General features: G+C 35.3%; 1 protein-coding gene across 2 annotated transcripts in view; it reads right to left on the reverse strand.

Annotated features, from left to right (window-relative positions):
• The window catches only part of KHDRBS3 (KH RNA binding domain containing, signal transduction associated 3), a 222788-nt gene that overhangs the window by 108816 nt on the left and 95769 nt on the right, over window positions 1–18203 (reverse strand). For both annotated transcript variants that reach the window (XM_021712876.1, XM_008059199.2), the window contains exons 3-4: window positions 12892–13008; window positions 5709–5855 (exon numbers count right to left, since the gene is read on the reverse strand). In XM_021712876.1, the coding sequence (XP_021568551.1) occupies window positions 5709–5855; window positions 12892–13008 (264 nt within the window). The remainder of the gene's footprint in view (window positions 1–5708; window positions 5856–12891; window positions 13009–18203) is intronic.

Consider the following 18203-nt stretch of genomic DNA (forward strand, 5'->3'; position numbering starts at 1 on the left):
ACCAACTCGCAGAGTGAGAAGAAGGGAAGGCAAATGATGACTAATACAAGTCACTGCGATTACCAGGAAAAGTTAAGGATTAGGGTCAATATTTTATTTTAACAATAGATTATTTCCCTGACTTATTTGGGGTATTGTGACCTCAGAGAAGTACTCTGAATCTTTCTATCATTATTTCAATCTCTCTAAAATAAGCCTATTAATATGTTCCCGGCCATTTTACTAAAAATGTGTGAAGATGAATATAAAGCACACCCTAATAAATGCTCTGTAAAGTTCTAAATAAAACGTGCTACCTAAATGCTAAATATTTGCCCTGTTGAAAAGTACTAGGAGGTGTGATACTAAATTGCAGGTAGTTAAAAACAGATTCATGGGAAAAGAAGAACACAACTAAGGTCCTATTTAACAACATCACTAACAAATTTTTTTAAAGCATTTCTCTGAGTAAGGTTAAGTAATTATAACAAAAACTATAAATTTCATTTAAAACATTCTTTTTTACAAAATGGTACTTTAAAATAGACAAACTACATTATAGAGGGAAAAAAAGGAATGTGAGTCTATCACATCTAAGTTTAAGCCTGAATTTAACCAACAGAACTTTTTAAAAAAAAATTTTAATTCTTCTTTGTGGTGTACAATTCAGGGTTAGGTATACAAATGTTCACTATGCAGGTACCCTTGTTAATGAGGTATGCCCCCTCCTTCCCTGGCAGTTTCCCACTCCTGCCAATCCCTTTCTTATAGTATTAAGATAATAGCTCAAGGATTGTTTATGAGTGAGAATATATGGTACTCTGTTCTTTGTTTCTGTGATAGATCACTGAGTATGATAGACTCTTCATCTATCTGAACTTAACAGATATGGTTTTAGACAATTAAAAAAATTTTTTTAGTTGACTGTTTCTTCTAATGTCAGATAGACACTATTCATAATAATCATCATAGTTAGAATTTTCTTGGTCTTTGGAATAAAGCTTTTTAAATCAGCAGGGAAATCAAATCATTCATGGTAGCTTACAAACTAACTGAGTTATAATTCTGTATTTTAAATTATTGTTTAACTCCCCATGTGAAAAACAAAACTATTACAACATTAATATTAACACCACCATTAATTGTGAAGAGTGGAAAAGCAATCAGAATACTAATTAAATATATGTAAACAGGACTTTCCTATCCAGTGAAGGGAATCTAGACTCTATCTAAAAGTATGTTAACTTGGAGAATGGGGGGGAAAGTTTTAAAATAAAATCTTTAAAAGAAACTTATTAAAATTCAGTGTGTTCTCTGCTAGAAATTTATTCTTCGGATATATTTGCCAAAATATGCCAATATTTATGTCCAAGGTTAATTCCGGGATAACTATTTATATTATAATCCTTAAGAAACAACCTCAATATTATTTGAGGACCAATTAAATAAATTCTGGAACATGCATATAACAAAATATTATGAAGATATCAAGAAGAATAAATTGAAACTTTGCATATGTTTATATAAACAAAAGTTCAAAATTATGTAAGTTTTAAAAAAAGGTTGTATGAGGACATGGGACTTTTGGTATAGCTAAGAGCTCCTCAGAGCTCAGGAAAGACTCCCTAAGAAAAGGAACAATAAAAGTTGACACAACAGTTCAAAACAAGTATTTTAGGAGTCTGGAAACTGACTAAAGGTATGCAATAAAATGAAAATTGAATAAATATATTAATGAAAAAGTACTACATTTTATGTAAGAAAAGTGGAAGTCTGTGGCCTTCCTGCCAGTGGAGGATACCCCTTCATCCCCAGCCCAGTTGGTACTATTTTCTCTAGGGTGGGGAAAAACAGAAAAAACCTTCAGCTCTGCTGTAGGAGGTTACCCACTTAATCTGGAATAATGTGTGAAAACCCCCATGCCCAGCAGCACTGTCCATAACAGTAGCAATCTTGGTAGCAAATGGACAGGGAAAACCAGTGAATCAGCAAGGCTAATATTGCAGTTTTGGGTGAAGGCAGGCAGCCAATCAGCAGACTAGCCATAAATTTAAAAGACAGATTCAGAAATGTAAGAAACAGAGAAATAAGACAGCCATGGAGGGTCCTACACACAGACAGAAATTTAAGAGACAGAAAAATAAGGTAGGGGCCTCAAGAAGTTCTCCATACACCTCTAACTGAATGGAAGGTTATGCACACCTAAAGCCAAGAACAAAGGGAGCTACAGCCCTTTCCTGACTGTGAGTCTGTGCACATGCAGGGAAGATACAAGGAATCCCAGTGGAAAGTAAAAGTCTGGGCAGTCATGAAAGCAGACTTGTCTGTATACAGTCCCCGACGTACATCTAGCTCCATCTGCAGAAGACAGAAACCTTGCTAACACAGGTGTCTCAGCACAACCTTTGACCAATCACTCGTTGAACACACAGAGAATAACCCTAGCAAGCAAGGCTCAAAAATAAAAACAAGGAAAAAAACATAAGGATATTATTAGCTGTAGCCATGAGGGAGACAAACTTCACAGACTTAACCTGTTAAAGAAATGAAAGACAATAAATCAACAAACAAAATACCAGCAACAATAACCCCTTGGGAAGAAAATAAATCAGAATCCAGATACGTTACAATATGCTATTTAAAATGTAGAGTTTTCAACAAAAAGCTAGGACACATACAAAGAAAAAGGAAAATGGGATCCACAATGAAGAGGAAAAAAAAGCACTACAAAGAAACCATCTTGTAGAGATAGTTGACAGGGCCCAGATGTTGGACTTGCAAAGAAAAGATTAGAAATATGGATAATAACTGCAATAAAAAAATTCACTAGAAGAGTCCAATAGCAGATTTGAGATGGCAGAGTAACTTGTGAACTTGAAGACAGGTGAATTAAAACTATCCAGTTTGTGGTACATAGACACAAACAGAGTTTTTAAAAAAATCTCAGCAATCTGTGGGACACCAGGAGGTATACCAACAAATATGTAACAGGAATGGGGAAAGGGGAGAGACAGAAAAGTTTAAAGAAATAATGGCTGAAAATTTTCCACATCTAAAGAAAAACATAAATCAATAGATGTACAAAGCTAGACCAACAATTAGAATGAATATACACACCATAGTCAAATTGCTGAAAACTAAAAGCATAGAAAGTCTTAACAGCACCAAGGGAAAAACAACAGCTCATGCACAGGACAACAAAATGATTAATGACTCTCTTCTCATCAAAAATAATAGAGGCCAGAAGGCAACAGAGTGGCACATTCAAAGTGCTGGAAAAATAAAAAATAAAAAGTTCTGTCAACCAAAAATTATATAATCTATTCTTTAGAATATAGGCGAAATAAAGACATCCCAGAAAAACAAAACATTGTTTGCTAGCAGACCTAGGTTATAAGAAAGTCTAAAGGAAGTCATTCAGGTTGAAAAGAAATAATAACATGGCAACTCTTTTTACAGGAAGAATTGAAAAGTATCATAAATAGTAAATCTGTTAGTTCATATATAAGACTCTAAAAAAATACTGTATTATAAGCCAGTACCCCTCATGATTATAGATGTAAAAATCCTTAACAAACTATTAGTAAACTAAATCCAGCAACATATAAAGATTACATGCCATGCAGGTGGGCCTTATCCTTGGAATGCAAATTTGAGACATATCTGGAAATCAATTCATGTAAGATATTATTATTAACAGAATAAAAATGAAAAAAATCACTGTCATTTCAATAGGCAGAAAAAGCATTTGGCAAAATTCAAAACCCTTGTTTACACCATTGATTCATGAAACAAAAAAATCTCAACAACTAGAAATAGAAGAGCACTCTTCAGAATGATAAAGGACAGCAATAAAACCTATGACTAATGGGGAAAAATTAAAGGCTTTCTTTCAGCAACAATATTACATAGAAGGATCTAGCCAGTGTACTAGAAACAGAATGAAATGGAATACAACAGAACAGAGTAACAATCACAAAAAACTAAGGCATATGATTGGAAAAGAAAAAGTAAAACTGTCATTATTCACAGATGGCATGATCATGGTATGTCATAGAATCTTCATAATGCCATTAATTAGGTTTCCATTTAATCATCTTAATAATTTCCATTAAAAATACATACTAGAACTAATAAACACATTCAGCAAGTCACAAGATACAAAATAACTGCATTTCTATACACTGGTAACCACCTGAAAATAAATTTTAAAACAATTCCATCAAAAAACCAAAATATTTAAAAATAAATTCTGCAAAAGAAATGTAAGACCAGTACCCCAAAAACCATGTAACACTGCTGAAAGAAATCAAAACACACACACATACACACATACACACACACACAGAGTGTATAAATACACACACAAATATATATTTTTAAGTAAAGAAACATCTCATGTTCATAGATTGGAAGACTCAAAAGTGTTAAGATGAAAATTATTCCCAAATTGATATACACATTCAATATAATATCTATCAAGAGCCTAGCCAGCTTTTTGGTATAAATTAACAAGCTGATCCAAAATAGCCAAAACAATTTTGAAAAAGAACAAACTTGGAGAACCAACACAACCTGGATTTTCAAATTTACTTACGGCTAAAGTAATTAAGTAATGCTACTGGGATTAAGGGCAGGCATATAAATCTATGGAACAGAACTGAGAATCCAGAAATAAGCCCTTACATTTATGTTCAGTTAATTTTCAACAGTGGTTGAAACATGATTTAAAATACTTTTTCTCTAGAAATAAAACAGTTGTTTTCCTCACAGATTCAAAGGTGATTCAATGGGGGAAATGATTGTCTTTACAACCTATGGTGCTAGGACAAGTGGATATCTAATATGGAAAAAGATGAATTTAGATCTTAACCTCACACCAGACAACAAAAATTAACTCAAAATAATTACAGACTTAAACAAATACATACTTTTAAAAAACTTAACAGAAACACCAGAAAAATCTTTGTGACCTTGGTTAGACAAAGATTCTTTTGGTCACCTCAGATTCAGTGTGGGAAAAAGTTGATTTCACTTCTGGGTGGAGGACGGTAAAGGCCATGGGACAGAAGCTACTCCTGCAGCCAGCTTTGGAAAATGCACTCTGTCTCACCTGGCTAAATGAGCACTTTCTGGTCCATGCTGCAGGTACACTAAGACAAAATAAGTCTCTCCTATGCTAAAGCCTGGTCACAGTTGCAAATTTATCGTCATTTATACGAATATATGATCCATAGCTGACTCTCCCATTAAACTATAAACTCCAGGAGGGCAGGGATAGTGTCTTCCATTAGATCACATGTGCCTACCATATAGTAAGGCCTTAGAAATTTTTCTGGAAACCAAATGAAGAAATGAACTATCATATTTGATCGTGAGCACTAATAAAATATTAACCATTTTCAGATCCCAGGTAATTAAATACTTAATGCAATTCCATGTCTTCGCTTTTTAAATAAATAAAACAGAGGCTTTCCTTACAGATAATATAATCACAATACACGTGCTGCAGCATGTAAGTCAACCTGGCAGAGGAGCCTGAAATCACCAAGACACAGTTTTACCCCAGAGAGCTGTTTCACAGGTGTGTCAGCTTCTCTAAAATACACTGTTTACAGAGCCAGAGTATTGAACGCCTTAGGCTTTTTTGTTTTGGTTTGGTTTTTTAGGTTTAAAATAAAGACAGGACTTGAAAGTACAAGTTAACTATAAGGAAATATTGTACTAACAGGAATGAGGAACTTTTTGATTTCTTCCAAAGCATGTCCCATCCGGGCATAAGCTTCTGCAGGTGGGGCAAACACTTCAATGAGAACATGGAGGTCATCATTGAGGTGGAAGTACTTTGCTTCTCCACTTTTCCTCAACTCTTCTTCCTAAAAAATATAAAATTACATTTTAAACTGTGTCATTATAAGAAAACAAGAGAAAATAAAAACTACACAAAGTCTACTTGGCATGTGATTGTCATAGAAGATTCACTCAAAAGCAAACACCACTCTAAGGAAGATGGTTTAAACTATAAATCTGATCTTGACATTCCCAGGCTTTTACAAATACTTCCTACGGCTGCTGGAATAAAGTCCACTCCTGAGGCCAGTCTGTCAGGAGCCCATCATCTGCCCACTGCTGCAGCCATGGCCCTTGTGCCTACCCCTGCTTCCTTTGCCCAACCTTCTGCAGCCACTGCATGGGCTTCCTTCGTGTTTCTCAACCTGGATAAGCTCCTAAACTCACTTCTGCACTGGCCATGAGTATGTCTGTGATGCTATTATAAAGCATTTGTCGCTATCTAGTATGTTCCCTTACTGAAAGGTGATCACAATAGAGCAGAAACTGTGATTGCCCTGTTGGCGATACAGTCTCCAGATCTAGAAAGGTGCTTGATATACAAATATTTGTTGAATGAATGATTACAAATTATTCATTCATCCGTATGTTCATTTGCCCATTCACATATTCACTCACAAACATTTCTACACATCAGGCACTATATTAATTCCGAGAATAAAACAGTGAATGAATAAAATGTAAGATGCTATTACACGGCTTTACATAACTATGACAAAAGTTTAAAAATGTTTTCATATTTATTTACATAATGAAATTCAGAGGAAGAACTAAAAGGAGGAAAAAGATTGCTACGTGATTACTGATTTTGCTCTATTGACTTTATTGACTTTTTCTAACTAACTTTCAATTACCGGCCTTGATTTCCAGAATCTGGGACTTCTACTAGACTTTGTTTCCAATATTAAAATCAGATAAATTAAGATTAGAAAGAACCTGGGACTAGAGTGATTTCTAAAAGACAGAACAGTTTCTGAGCTGCCTCAAAAAACCTATCCAATAAAAGAGAGAACCCCAGGACCTGCTGACAACACCATATTTTAATCCACCAGTAGACAAGAGGCCAACGACACAAATGCTACAGGCACACACACCTTTGACTTCACTTTTTAAGATTTCAACTTCTGTTACTTAACTAACTTGAATTCTTACAAAGAAAAGAAAGACTAACACATGGAGCAGGAAAAGGGAATGGTATTTAGTCAGATATGCCGGTCATATCTGCCGGCCATAGCTGTGGGAGTTTAGACAGATTATACGTAAACCAACACTTAATTCACAAAATCAGTTTGGTGTTAACATGGGTATATTAACGCAGGGGCACTGAGAATACAAGAGACAGCTTTATATAAATATCTGGTAAAAAGCGATGGTGTATATACCAACTAGTACACAGCCTAACATAGAGTAGGCACTCAATAAATGCTAATTTCCTTCATATTCAGGGAGAGTGGGTCAGAAACTGAAAGAAAAGAAGAAAAAATATACCAAATAAGGAAGAGTAAATATAAGTTACCATAGTAGCCTATGCATTTACTTTGAAATTTGACTTGAGTATAAAAAGCAGTCTTTATTGACAACTGTTCATTGTTCTAATCAGAACATTTCAGCCATTTGATCTGAAACTCTCTCACAACCCAACTTTTAAAAATTGGATTTTATATACAGGAATTCATCTCTGAAAGCACAAAATATTGAAACAAACATTTCTTATCCTTTTCTAATATAGTACCAAAATAATGATTTTAACGAGAGATTATAACTGTTAGTTCATATTCAAACATTTTTTATTTCTACCACAAACTTAGAGAGGATTTCTTATTACCACAACCACTGTACATTTCACAGAGTGAGGAGTTAACACAAGACTATTCTATGGGTTAATGATGAAAGGCGATGTTGTATCTGAGGAAAAACATAGACTCAGAAGTTCTGCATTCAAATCCCAAATTCAACTGGACTATATGACTTTGGGCAGGCTACGTTATCCTCGTCTTAAAGGGAGCGATTTCAAGTAAGGATAATAGTAAGGATACCTATCTCATAAGGTTGTCAACGCAATAAAGAAGTTAACACACAAAAAGTCTTTAGAGTTATACCTAGCACATACTAAACAATAAATGATGAACATAGTAATGATAAGTATTACATAACTATAGTATTAATTATTCTGTTATTCTGTAGTACAGATGATGCAGGCAAAACATCTAGCATGATGTTTGGAGCAAACTCAAGGCTCAACAGACCACAGCATTATCATGATTCGTAAGCTACATAACCAGCTGATATCAGCAATTGACTCCCATAATTTCATCAATGTAGCAAATAAATGAAGAAAATGAATAACATGCACATTAGATTTTAACTAGCGACCACTTTGTGAATCCAAAAGGATGAGGTTTTAATACTGAATAATGGAAATCTCTTTACAAATAAACATATTATTAACTAATAATTACTGTAAATGAAAATTAAACTAGTAAAAGGGTTCAACTGAAATCAATATTCAGAAGTTCAGGTAGTAGAGATCTGATTACTATATAGCAGATGGGATACTGGTAGTACTTATCTAAGTAGCAAACCTGTTACTTGAATTGTCACCTGTGGGCACCTTCAGTAAAATGCTTTTGAAGGAATAACTACTGGGCCATGTGACCAAGGATATAGTACAGTATGATAGGGGTGGGTAGGAGGGACACAGCTGGTGTAATGGAGTGAAACAATGTTTCTTGCTGTATTAAGACTTTAAAGGTCAGGCTTGGTGGTTCAGCCTGTAATCCCAGCACTTTGGGAGGCTGAGGCAAGTGGATTGTCTGAGTCCACAGGTTCAAGACCAGCCCAGGAAACTTGGTGAAACCCCTTGTCTACACTATATCAAAAATTAGCCGGGAGTGATAGTGCACGTCTTTAGTTCTAGCTACTTGGAAGGCTGAGTTAGAAGGACTGCAGGTCGATGCTAGGGTGCTAGGGTAGCTGTGAGCGTGCCACTGCACTTCAGTCTAGGTGATGGAGTGAGCCTCTACCTCAAAAAAAAAAAAAAAGACTTTAAAGAAGAAGAAGATAGGCTTGGGGCTTTATGTTATCAGTTCAAACCCAAAAAGCCAGAAGTATCCTAGAAGGTTGCACTGATTACAGCCATAGGTTGATGCAGAGTTCAAGTTGGTTTACTGCTGAATGACAATGTGGATTCTCATCCATCTTTTATGTGAGACTGAGGACAGTGTCTAGATAACAGTGAAAACCTGAGAACTGGATTGGCAACATTTGGGAACCTAGTACGCAAATGATAAAACAAAGCCCCACTGAGCCTTCTGCAGAGCAAAAGCCTGTCTGGTGAGGTTTCCCCTATGTTGCTTGAACAGCTGATGCAGTTCTTGAAAGAATAAGACAATTTTCATGCTTCACTACCACTAATTCTTATATCTCCTGGCCTATGATCATTCTCTGCTTGCCCAGAGATCCAGAGAACAAGAGAGCTAAGTTACATCCAGGGAAAAGGGCTGCTTGCATACAGTAACCGTAACATCTCTTGGTGTGTGACACTTCCTCCTAGTTCTCCCAACAAGGATCTAGAACCTTTTATCAGAGTACATTGCAGAGAAGTATTTAGACAACTTGAGAGTTAACAGAATTGACTCTGACTTAATGCCACTTCACTGAGGGCCACTGATTAGAATGGGGCTTACAGGATCAAGAGATAAATGGACTTCTGGTTCTAGTCCATTCACAGTGGGTTCAGTGGATTATAAATCACTCTCTATGCTATTTCCCCAGTTCCTCGATGTCTTGACGGGATATAAATGGTCAGAATTCCTATGATGATTTGCTGACCCATCCAAAGACACAGAAATGAAAGAATTAATGAATGGGTGATAAGTGCTCCGGAAAGAAGGCCCAACCAAGTATATCAAAACAGGGTGTCCCATGCAAATAAAGAACAGCTCTCAGCTAGGTAGTCAAGAGGACCCATTGTAGCAGATGTCAGATTGCCTCATTCCCCAACGACTTCAATGTTACTCAAGGTCTTCATAAACTCAAGGTCTTCATAAACTAAGCAACCACTAACAAATTACCTCACAACACAGACTCCTCTCAAAAAAGATGACTGGTTACCACCATTGCCAAGTTCCCAGTATGCCATCAGCAGAGAGCAACCACATCCCTTAATATCACAATGCAACACAGAAGGTCCACCGAGCCTGGATAGCAAGGCTGACAACATTTAGGTTTCCTTTCATCATGTGGATAGCCAGGCACTTCTTGTCTTGTTCTTAGCTTGAGAACACAATCTAGATTTTAAAAAAACAAACAAACTTGCCTTCCTCGCTTCTCTTCACCTGTAAAACTATTGATGGATATAGTTTTACAGTTATAGTTTATTTATAGCCCTGAATATTACCATTACATGCTATAAAACATTGCTTCTGACCAAGAAACTTCCTTAACAATAAACAAAATAAGTAGGACAAATGGGCACTTGTTCATGGGTTTTACTGTTCTCATCACAAAGCCCATTACCAGATGGCCTTATTAGAGAGTGAATTAAGATACCAACAAGGGTGGAGTATTTTCCTATAAAATATACATAATTTCTGACCAACTGATCAATACATGCTTCCATTTTCTCCTACTGCCAAAATACGTGAATCAGGAAATTAAAGTACCATAATTTAAGATAGAAATGCTTAAAGAGTAATTAAGAAAACATGGGCATGCATTAGAATAATTTCAAGCACCTACTGAAAATTCATTTTGATGGTCCACCCTAAACAAGGTGGGGCATGGGAATCTGTATTTTTAAACAGTATCCCATATGAATCTACTCCATGCCATGTTTTCCACCGTTGTAGCAGAAAATGTATGGATGTTGGTGTTGGAAAACCATAGTTTCATTAACTGTGTTAATCCGACAATACAATGATTTTCTTTGATTTACTCTGATAACACACTGAAGTTCTCTGAATTTCAGTTTTCTTATTATTATCTAAGAAAAATATTATCCTCCATCATTTTCCCAAGGATTACATGAAGATACATATGTAAAATGTTTCACACAGTGCCTGACTCACAGTGGTGATTCAATAAACTGTGGCTATCTTTATACAAAAGTTATTACTTATAGTTTTTTTGTGAGAAGGCTGAATTCTGTCTAAATAACCTTCATGTCTAAAATGATTATTTTTCAACATTTCATGGTATATATTACTAAATGTAAATTTGGTTCTCAATAAAATAAACCTTTTATGAATAAGAGAACAAGTGATATTAGAAAAGAATGTAACGTGCATCATATGTGAAAATTCCTTTCAGAATTGATCTACCCAAAAGAAAATAAATTAACATTTTAAAAAGATACTTGTATATTCACTGCAGTACTACTCACAATAGCAAAATCATGAAACCAATCCATGTGCCCAACAACAACTTACTGGATAAAGAGAATGTGGCATATATACAGCATAAAATACTATGCAGCCATAAAAAAGAATGAAATCACGTCCTTTGCAGCAACATGGATGGAGCTGGCGATCATCATCTTAAGTGAAGTGACTCAAAAACAGAAAACCAAATACTGCATGTTCTCACTCACATGTGGGAATTAAATGGTCACAAAGATGGAAATAGTCTCTGGGGACACCACTGGGAGAAAGGCAGTGAGAGAGGTCAGGGCTCAGAAATTACCTGTGGGGTACAATGTTCACTTACTTGGGGAACGGGTGCTCTGAGAGCCAACCTCCACCACTACATAATATGTCCGTGTAATGAACATGCATGTGTACATCTTAAATCTAAAATTTTAAAAATAAAATAAAAACAAAAAAACTAACTTTTTAGCAAGACGGTTAATGTGAATACATCCAAGTAGAACAATCAAGTCTCAAAATAATAAGCAATTACTAAAACACTTAAAATCAATATTAAAGGCTTTGCACTTGGATGTCACTTCTGAGGGGACATCATAAATCTGGCAAACCACATGGATATCCCCTCTCGGAGGACATAAAGATATCGCTGGTGATTGTTCAGGACAATCCTATGCCAATGAACATTTTTCAAAAATGCATGTTTCCTTGAAGTTTCCAATTCAAATTGCAAGAAAAAGCAAATAAAAAGATGGAAAATATTCTGAGATATAATCGATCAGTTGAGAAGTGGTTTTCAGGAATCACAAGCGCATCCTTCCACATCTTCTTCATATTATTAATGTGGGAGGAAGACAATGAGACTGCATTATCTGCTTGACTAGAAAAATACCAGGTGGAAGACATCAAACAAATTACTACTGCACAACATGTATCGATGAACCTGCAATACATGCCGGTGACTGTTTCACACGTTACCACATGCTAGAAAAAATATAAGATATGAATTTTTGATTTTTTTGTCAAAAGTTCCTCAATGCCTCAAATTTTATAGTAAGCCAAAAATCATTAATAAAACAATTGGTTCCAACGCTATACTATTTAATGAAGTGGGTCATTTTTCACTATTTTGTAAAGAAATGCAGTTGAGTTGCCGGTAGGTGGTCCACGAGATGCCTCCAAGTACAAAGGGTTAATAGCTTGATAAAAGGCATGTAATATCAAATAAAGGACAAAAAGAAGAGATAAAAAATATTTACATTATAAATTCAACCATATGAAAGATATACATAGAAAAAAAGACCCACAGGAACTAATCTAAAATGCAAACACTGATAATTAGACTATAGATGGCTTTCATTTCTTTTCATGATAATCTCAATACTACCATACATACATCCTACAAGGTGATGTGTTACTTCTAGAATCAAAAATTTAAGTTGTATGTTTTTATTTTATGTGCAAATATAAAGATTACAGATGTAGGTTTAAGATACTACATATTCTAAAATTTGCCAGAATGGCTTAATTTGCTAAACAGTATCACAAATGTATCACCTTATATAACATTTCATACAGTTCCATTTGAGATCCTAGTTAGTTTTGATATGCTATGTACTAATACAGTGGATAATACAAAAGTGCATAATATAACTTGACTAAGAATGGAATTATTATTATTGTCTATAAAGAATATTACCTTTGCCTTGTCTCTCATGGAACCTTTTCCAAGAATGGACATTTTTGTCAAGGTTTCCTCTTGCAAACGCTTCAGAGAATTTCCACGTGGACCCAAAAGTTTCCCCACAAAGTTGAACTAGAAAAAATAAACAACCAACCATATATATAACATATATATCTGAAAGCAATTTATTAATTTTCAACAGAAAATGCTGTAGAATGCTACACATCACTGGTTAATGAAACATATTTAAGTTCCTGCTGCATACATCACAACATGGTATTTCCTACAAACCATATAAAATGGGGCTAAAAGTTATAAAATTTAAAAAGATCCCTGATATATTCCTTTATACCAATAACTTCATTGATGGCTATATGTCACAACTGCTACTAAAGCTAATTTCCTCAAATTCTTAGGTCATTCTCCTGACAATTTCAGCTATATTAAATATCATCCATGAACACTTTCAGGATTATAATACTGGTGAGGGAAAAACAACATCAGATGTCTGTAACATGCACTAAAGTGGTCATTGTGAAGTACACGCATTCTTCTACCTGGTCAGGGCTTAGATTTACTTATTCAACCAATTAGTGGACTGGTCTAGATGAGGAGTTCTTAAGCATTTAGTGGCAGACAGAAGATTTATAACAAAACCCATTTACCTCTTCCAAAATAACTAGCTATAGGAATGTGGGCAATTTCTTTAACACAGACACCTAGGGTTCCTTACTGAAACAGCAGAATAAGTGAATTAAAGATAAGGCTTCGGTAGCTATACTACCATGGTTTAACATCTAGCTTTTTCTGTTTACCAACTGAGTAACCCTGGGCAAGTTACCTAACCTCTTTATACCTCAGTTTCCTCATTCAAAAAATAGAAATGACAACACAATCAACCCTCACAAGGCTGTTCTGAGGATTAAATAGTTCGATAGAAATAAATCATTTAAAACAATGCTCAGCACATAATAGACAACCAATAAACATATCTTGAATGAAAGAATTCTACTGGGAATTTCACATAACTTTTAAAAGCCTTACTATAATTAAGGTAAATCATGACTACTTCTTACTCTCAAATAGAAAATCAGCAGGGAGGAAACGGTTCCCTTTGGCAAGAATCTTGATTACAAACTCACACAGTTGCCACTTCTTCAATGATCTATGCCACTGCTGTGCTGTTGCCGCTTCCAAGAGAAAATTGTTCCTCAATTTATCTAACTATGGCAATTGAAGCAATTTTCCTGAAATAAGTAGTCAGCACTTTAAAAAGTAAAAATGGTATCCCCCCACCAGTTTTAATTTTATTGGTCTTCAACCAAAACTCAAATACATATTTTTAACCTTTGCACGTAATTTTTTTGGTTTGTTTTTAAAAATGGCATTGTAAGTAAAATGTTTTTAACTATAAAAGTTATCCTTGCAGAGTTTACAAAATCAAATAGTACTACAGGATGGAAAAATTATCAGTGTACTGACCCACCCAACCCTACCTTATTCTAGTTCCCCATTTCCTCTGCTTTTTCTTTCTGGCAATGCTAATATTTGGACATTGGATATCCTGAGTTGAATCAATCACTCTCTCTCCTCTTCTCCACACCCCCTTCTTCCCTGTTTTACTTTCTGGAAGATTTAACTACATTTCCTACATATCTATTGATTCTTTCATTTCTGCCATCAGATGTTTACTACTAGCAATTCCTTATATTTGTTCCTTTTATGATATTTCATTTATGTTTTGTGGAGACAATACTATTTCTCATCTTTCCTGAATATATTGGAGACAGTGGCTCCCTCCTGCCTTGGAGCTTACAATATCTGCTTCTTTCAACAGTTTCCCCTTGTTCATTTTGTTAGCTGATCTCTTTCTACTTTCTGGGTGTTCCTCAGATGTTTGGTAATACTCTGCTAACTGTTCTTTAAAATTTAAGACTGAGACTCTAAAATGCTGAATGGAAGTTCTACTTTCATGGATGAAACTTGACAGCTGGTAGTCTTCACTGTAAATATGGCAGTCCCTTTTTTTTTTTTATAATCAAGAGGTACTCAAATATCAGAATCTGTTCTTCTTTCCCTTTGGGCTAAGCATTTCTCTGAAGGGAATTCCCCAATCTCCTAAGTAGAGGTATAAGCCTGTCTACCAGAATACTGAGACTTCCACCATTAAGCGTTCACATTTTTATTTAAAAGAAATCACTCATCTTCAGTGTGACATCTCACTGTCATCCTCAGTTGCATCTATCTCTTAGAGCCTACTACTCCTCTTATTCAACCTCTTCGAAACCTTTCGTCTTTTCCATGGGTTGATGAGGCAGATGCCTGGTTCTATCAGAAGAGAAGAACATCTGGTGATCTAACTATTTCTCATACAAATTTTCAACCAAGTCTCCTCTTTTCAGTTCTACCCCATAAATCTTCCTTATAGTAATTGATATCTACAATTCCTAAGTGTTCACAAAGCTTTCCCACATGAATTAACATGTTTCTGGTTGAATTTCCCTTGGCCTGCCATGATCTCCAATACCATTTATCCATTGGTTTTGAGGCAACCAAAATTTTACAGATATCATTTGTCTATTGTTGTCTCTTTTTGGGTCATTTTAACTGGTTTATCATCTTAATTGGTTTCAATGATGGAGTAAAAATAAATTTCTGAAGTTAAATAGCCATATTTACTATACATCTTACATGGTCAAATATTTCTCAATTGATAAAAATTAAGAGGCTTTAGAAATCACCCAACCCAAATGTCTAATTTTATGCTAAAGAAACTGAAGTCCATAGAGTACTGTAACTTATTCAAGGTCACTTGATAAAACATAAAAACATGGCATTCTATATAAAAAGAAAAAGCATTTTATATCATTTATATACCTCTAAGGGTTTCTTTTTTCTATTTAACTTCTATTAGTCTTTTGCTCACAAAAAGTATGTAAATGAATACTCTGACAATCGGAAACATTTCTATTTTCTTTTCTTTGGTCTTCCCAACTCTGTTCAACCATATAGCTTCCTAGTCAAATTAAAGCTCATGAGTCTCACATTCTTTATCTATAAAACAGGGACTGTACTACCCACTGTGGGAGGCAGTTGTATGAATAAAATTAGAAAATGTATAAAAACCTACCAGAGCAGACAGTAGATTATATACACTGGATACTCAATTAGTAAGTAATATATGAATTTAACTACTGTGGACATACATAATTTTATCAGAACAAAATCCACCTTTTAATAGAACTGACTCTACTTCATCCCCAAAGCTACCAAGGGAGTTGCCACAGTGAAAATAACATGACTAGGCTTAGGCCACCCAGGTGGGTCATGGAATTGGCCTCTGACTGGAAGTCAAGGGAATCTGAGGTTTAGAGCGTATTGTGTGGATACTGAGTGTCCTTACTGCTGAGTCACAATAATGGTAATATGCTTGGTTGTTTGATCAGGTTTTCAAACTGAAGATTGCATCATCTCCCTATGGGACATTTGGAAAGATTTAGCATGTTTGTTTGGTTGTCACAATGACTGAGGTCGCTACTGGGACATAGTGGGCAAAAGCCTATAATGTCACACACATCAGAAATAGATGGCACTGCCTAGCACAATAAAGCACCCTGTGTCATATGTTAGTTGTGGCCCTATTAAGAAATGCTAATAGAAATGCCACAGACTTTCCGTTTCTTAGGCTTAAAGCCCTTAACAGTATCCTCCTTTCAGTTTGAAAGTTCAATTCCTCCATTGATTCTACAGCATATCCTAACGTAGTTAAAAAAAAAAAAAAAAAAGACAAAACTATCCCAAGCTGGCCACAGTAAGTACTTGCAACAAGAAAAAGTCTTAGTTACAGATGAACCGAGCATGTATTTTAGACTCTCTAGAAGACAGAAATAATAAACAATCAGAGCAGCACAGTTCTCTTATTTGCTATTAGTCCTGTAACACTGCTCAAAATTCTAGTCACCATGGACTTCTGAGGGAGTATCATTATCGAGTGCCCCCATTATCAGCAACATGAACACAACAGTTCCTTCCTTAGCCTTCCCAGTCCTCAGTTTTACAGTATTTTACCACTGTGTGGCTTATAAAAGCAATTACACTTCAGGGTCATTACGAAGATTAAAACATTATATAAAGTACTAAAGCATTATGACAGTGTACTCCTGAAACAGTAAAAATTAAGAAACGACTCCACACTTTTGTGTTACCAGAAATAGCTTGTTGCAAACAATCCCCCTCCCCCATCTGACTTAGATATTTGCAGATGACTCCTTACTTGCCTACATCAAGGCCAGGCACAAATCCTCTAAGTTCCATTCTTTTCCTAATTAAAGATTAACTACTTCTCTCTACTAATCAAAAAAAGTCACATACCTTGACTTGATTAAACTGTAGTTTCCCTTCTCTCTCTTTTCCAGGTCCCAGGAACTCTCACAGTCTGAGCCAAAATATAAGACCTCCCTAAAGACTCTTCTGGAACACAGGCCAAGTTCAGTGTAGAATGTTCCCAGATCACTGTCCCATCCTGCCACTACCACCCATTCATCTCACTTTCCTGCACCTTTCTGGCCTCATTCATGTCTTCCCATAAAAGAAAATCCTCACCTCTGAGATATAGCTTACAGGTCTCAAGGTCAATATGTTCTCCCTTTTGCAATAATCTACCTCTCTATTGCCATAGTCTCTTCCTGTGTTCTTGGAATAAACCTTTCAAATAAAGTCTCTCCTTATTTAAGTCCTGGTTCTTTTCTTATTTTACAAGTACATTTGCAAGAGAAATAGTATGAACATATTTTTGTAAATAATTTCATTTGTCCAAGTAAATTCATTTGTCCACTAATAATTAAAATATTCATTTCTTAATAATTTCAAGTTCATTGTACATAAAGTGAAAGTGTTATCATGTCTAAGACCAGAGATTTTTCTCCAGATGCCAATTATTATAATCTCTCTCATAAATTATTCTCTTTCTCTCTCTGTCACAAACACACATGCGCGTGCACACACACGCACGCACACACACACAGCAAATGCTACAACTTTCAACAGAAAAATTTTCATGTGATTATGAAGATGGTAAAACTATAATAAGTATATTTCAGTTTCACTGCATAATGTATACACTACAATGATCATATTGCTCATTGGTAAAGAACAAGTGCCTTTCTGAATTAGCTTTAATTGATCTAAACTATATTTGTGACATAACACTGTTCCTTGGGGAACAATTACAGTTAAACTGTCATTTCATAAACAACTAAACCTCAAGAACATGTCATGGTCTCCATTAAAAGGTTTCCCTTAATTAGGTGCTCACCAAAAAGTTGATT

This window comes from Carlito syrichta, unplaced genomic scaffold (assembly GCF_000164805.1).
Source record: "Carlito syrichta isolate Samal-C Ts95f unplaced genomic scaffold, Tarsius_syrichta-2.0.1 Scaffold91408, whole genome shotgun sequence".
Classification (NCBI taxonomy): Eukaryota; Metazoa; Chordata; class Mammalia; order Primates; family Tarsiidae; genus Carlito; species Carlito syrichta.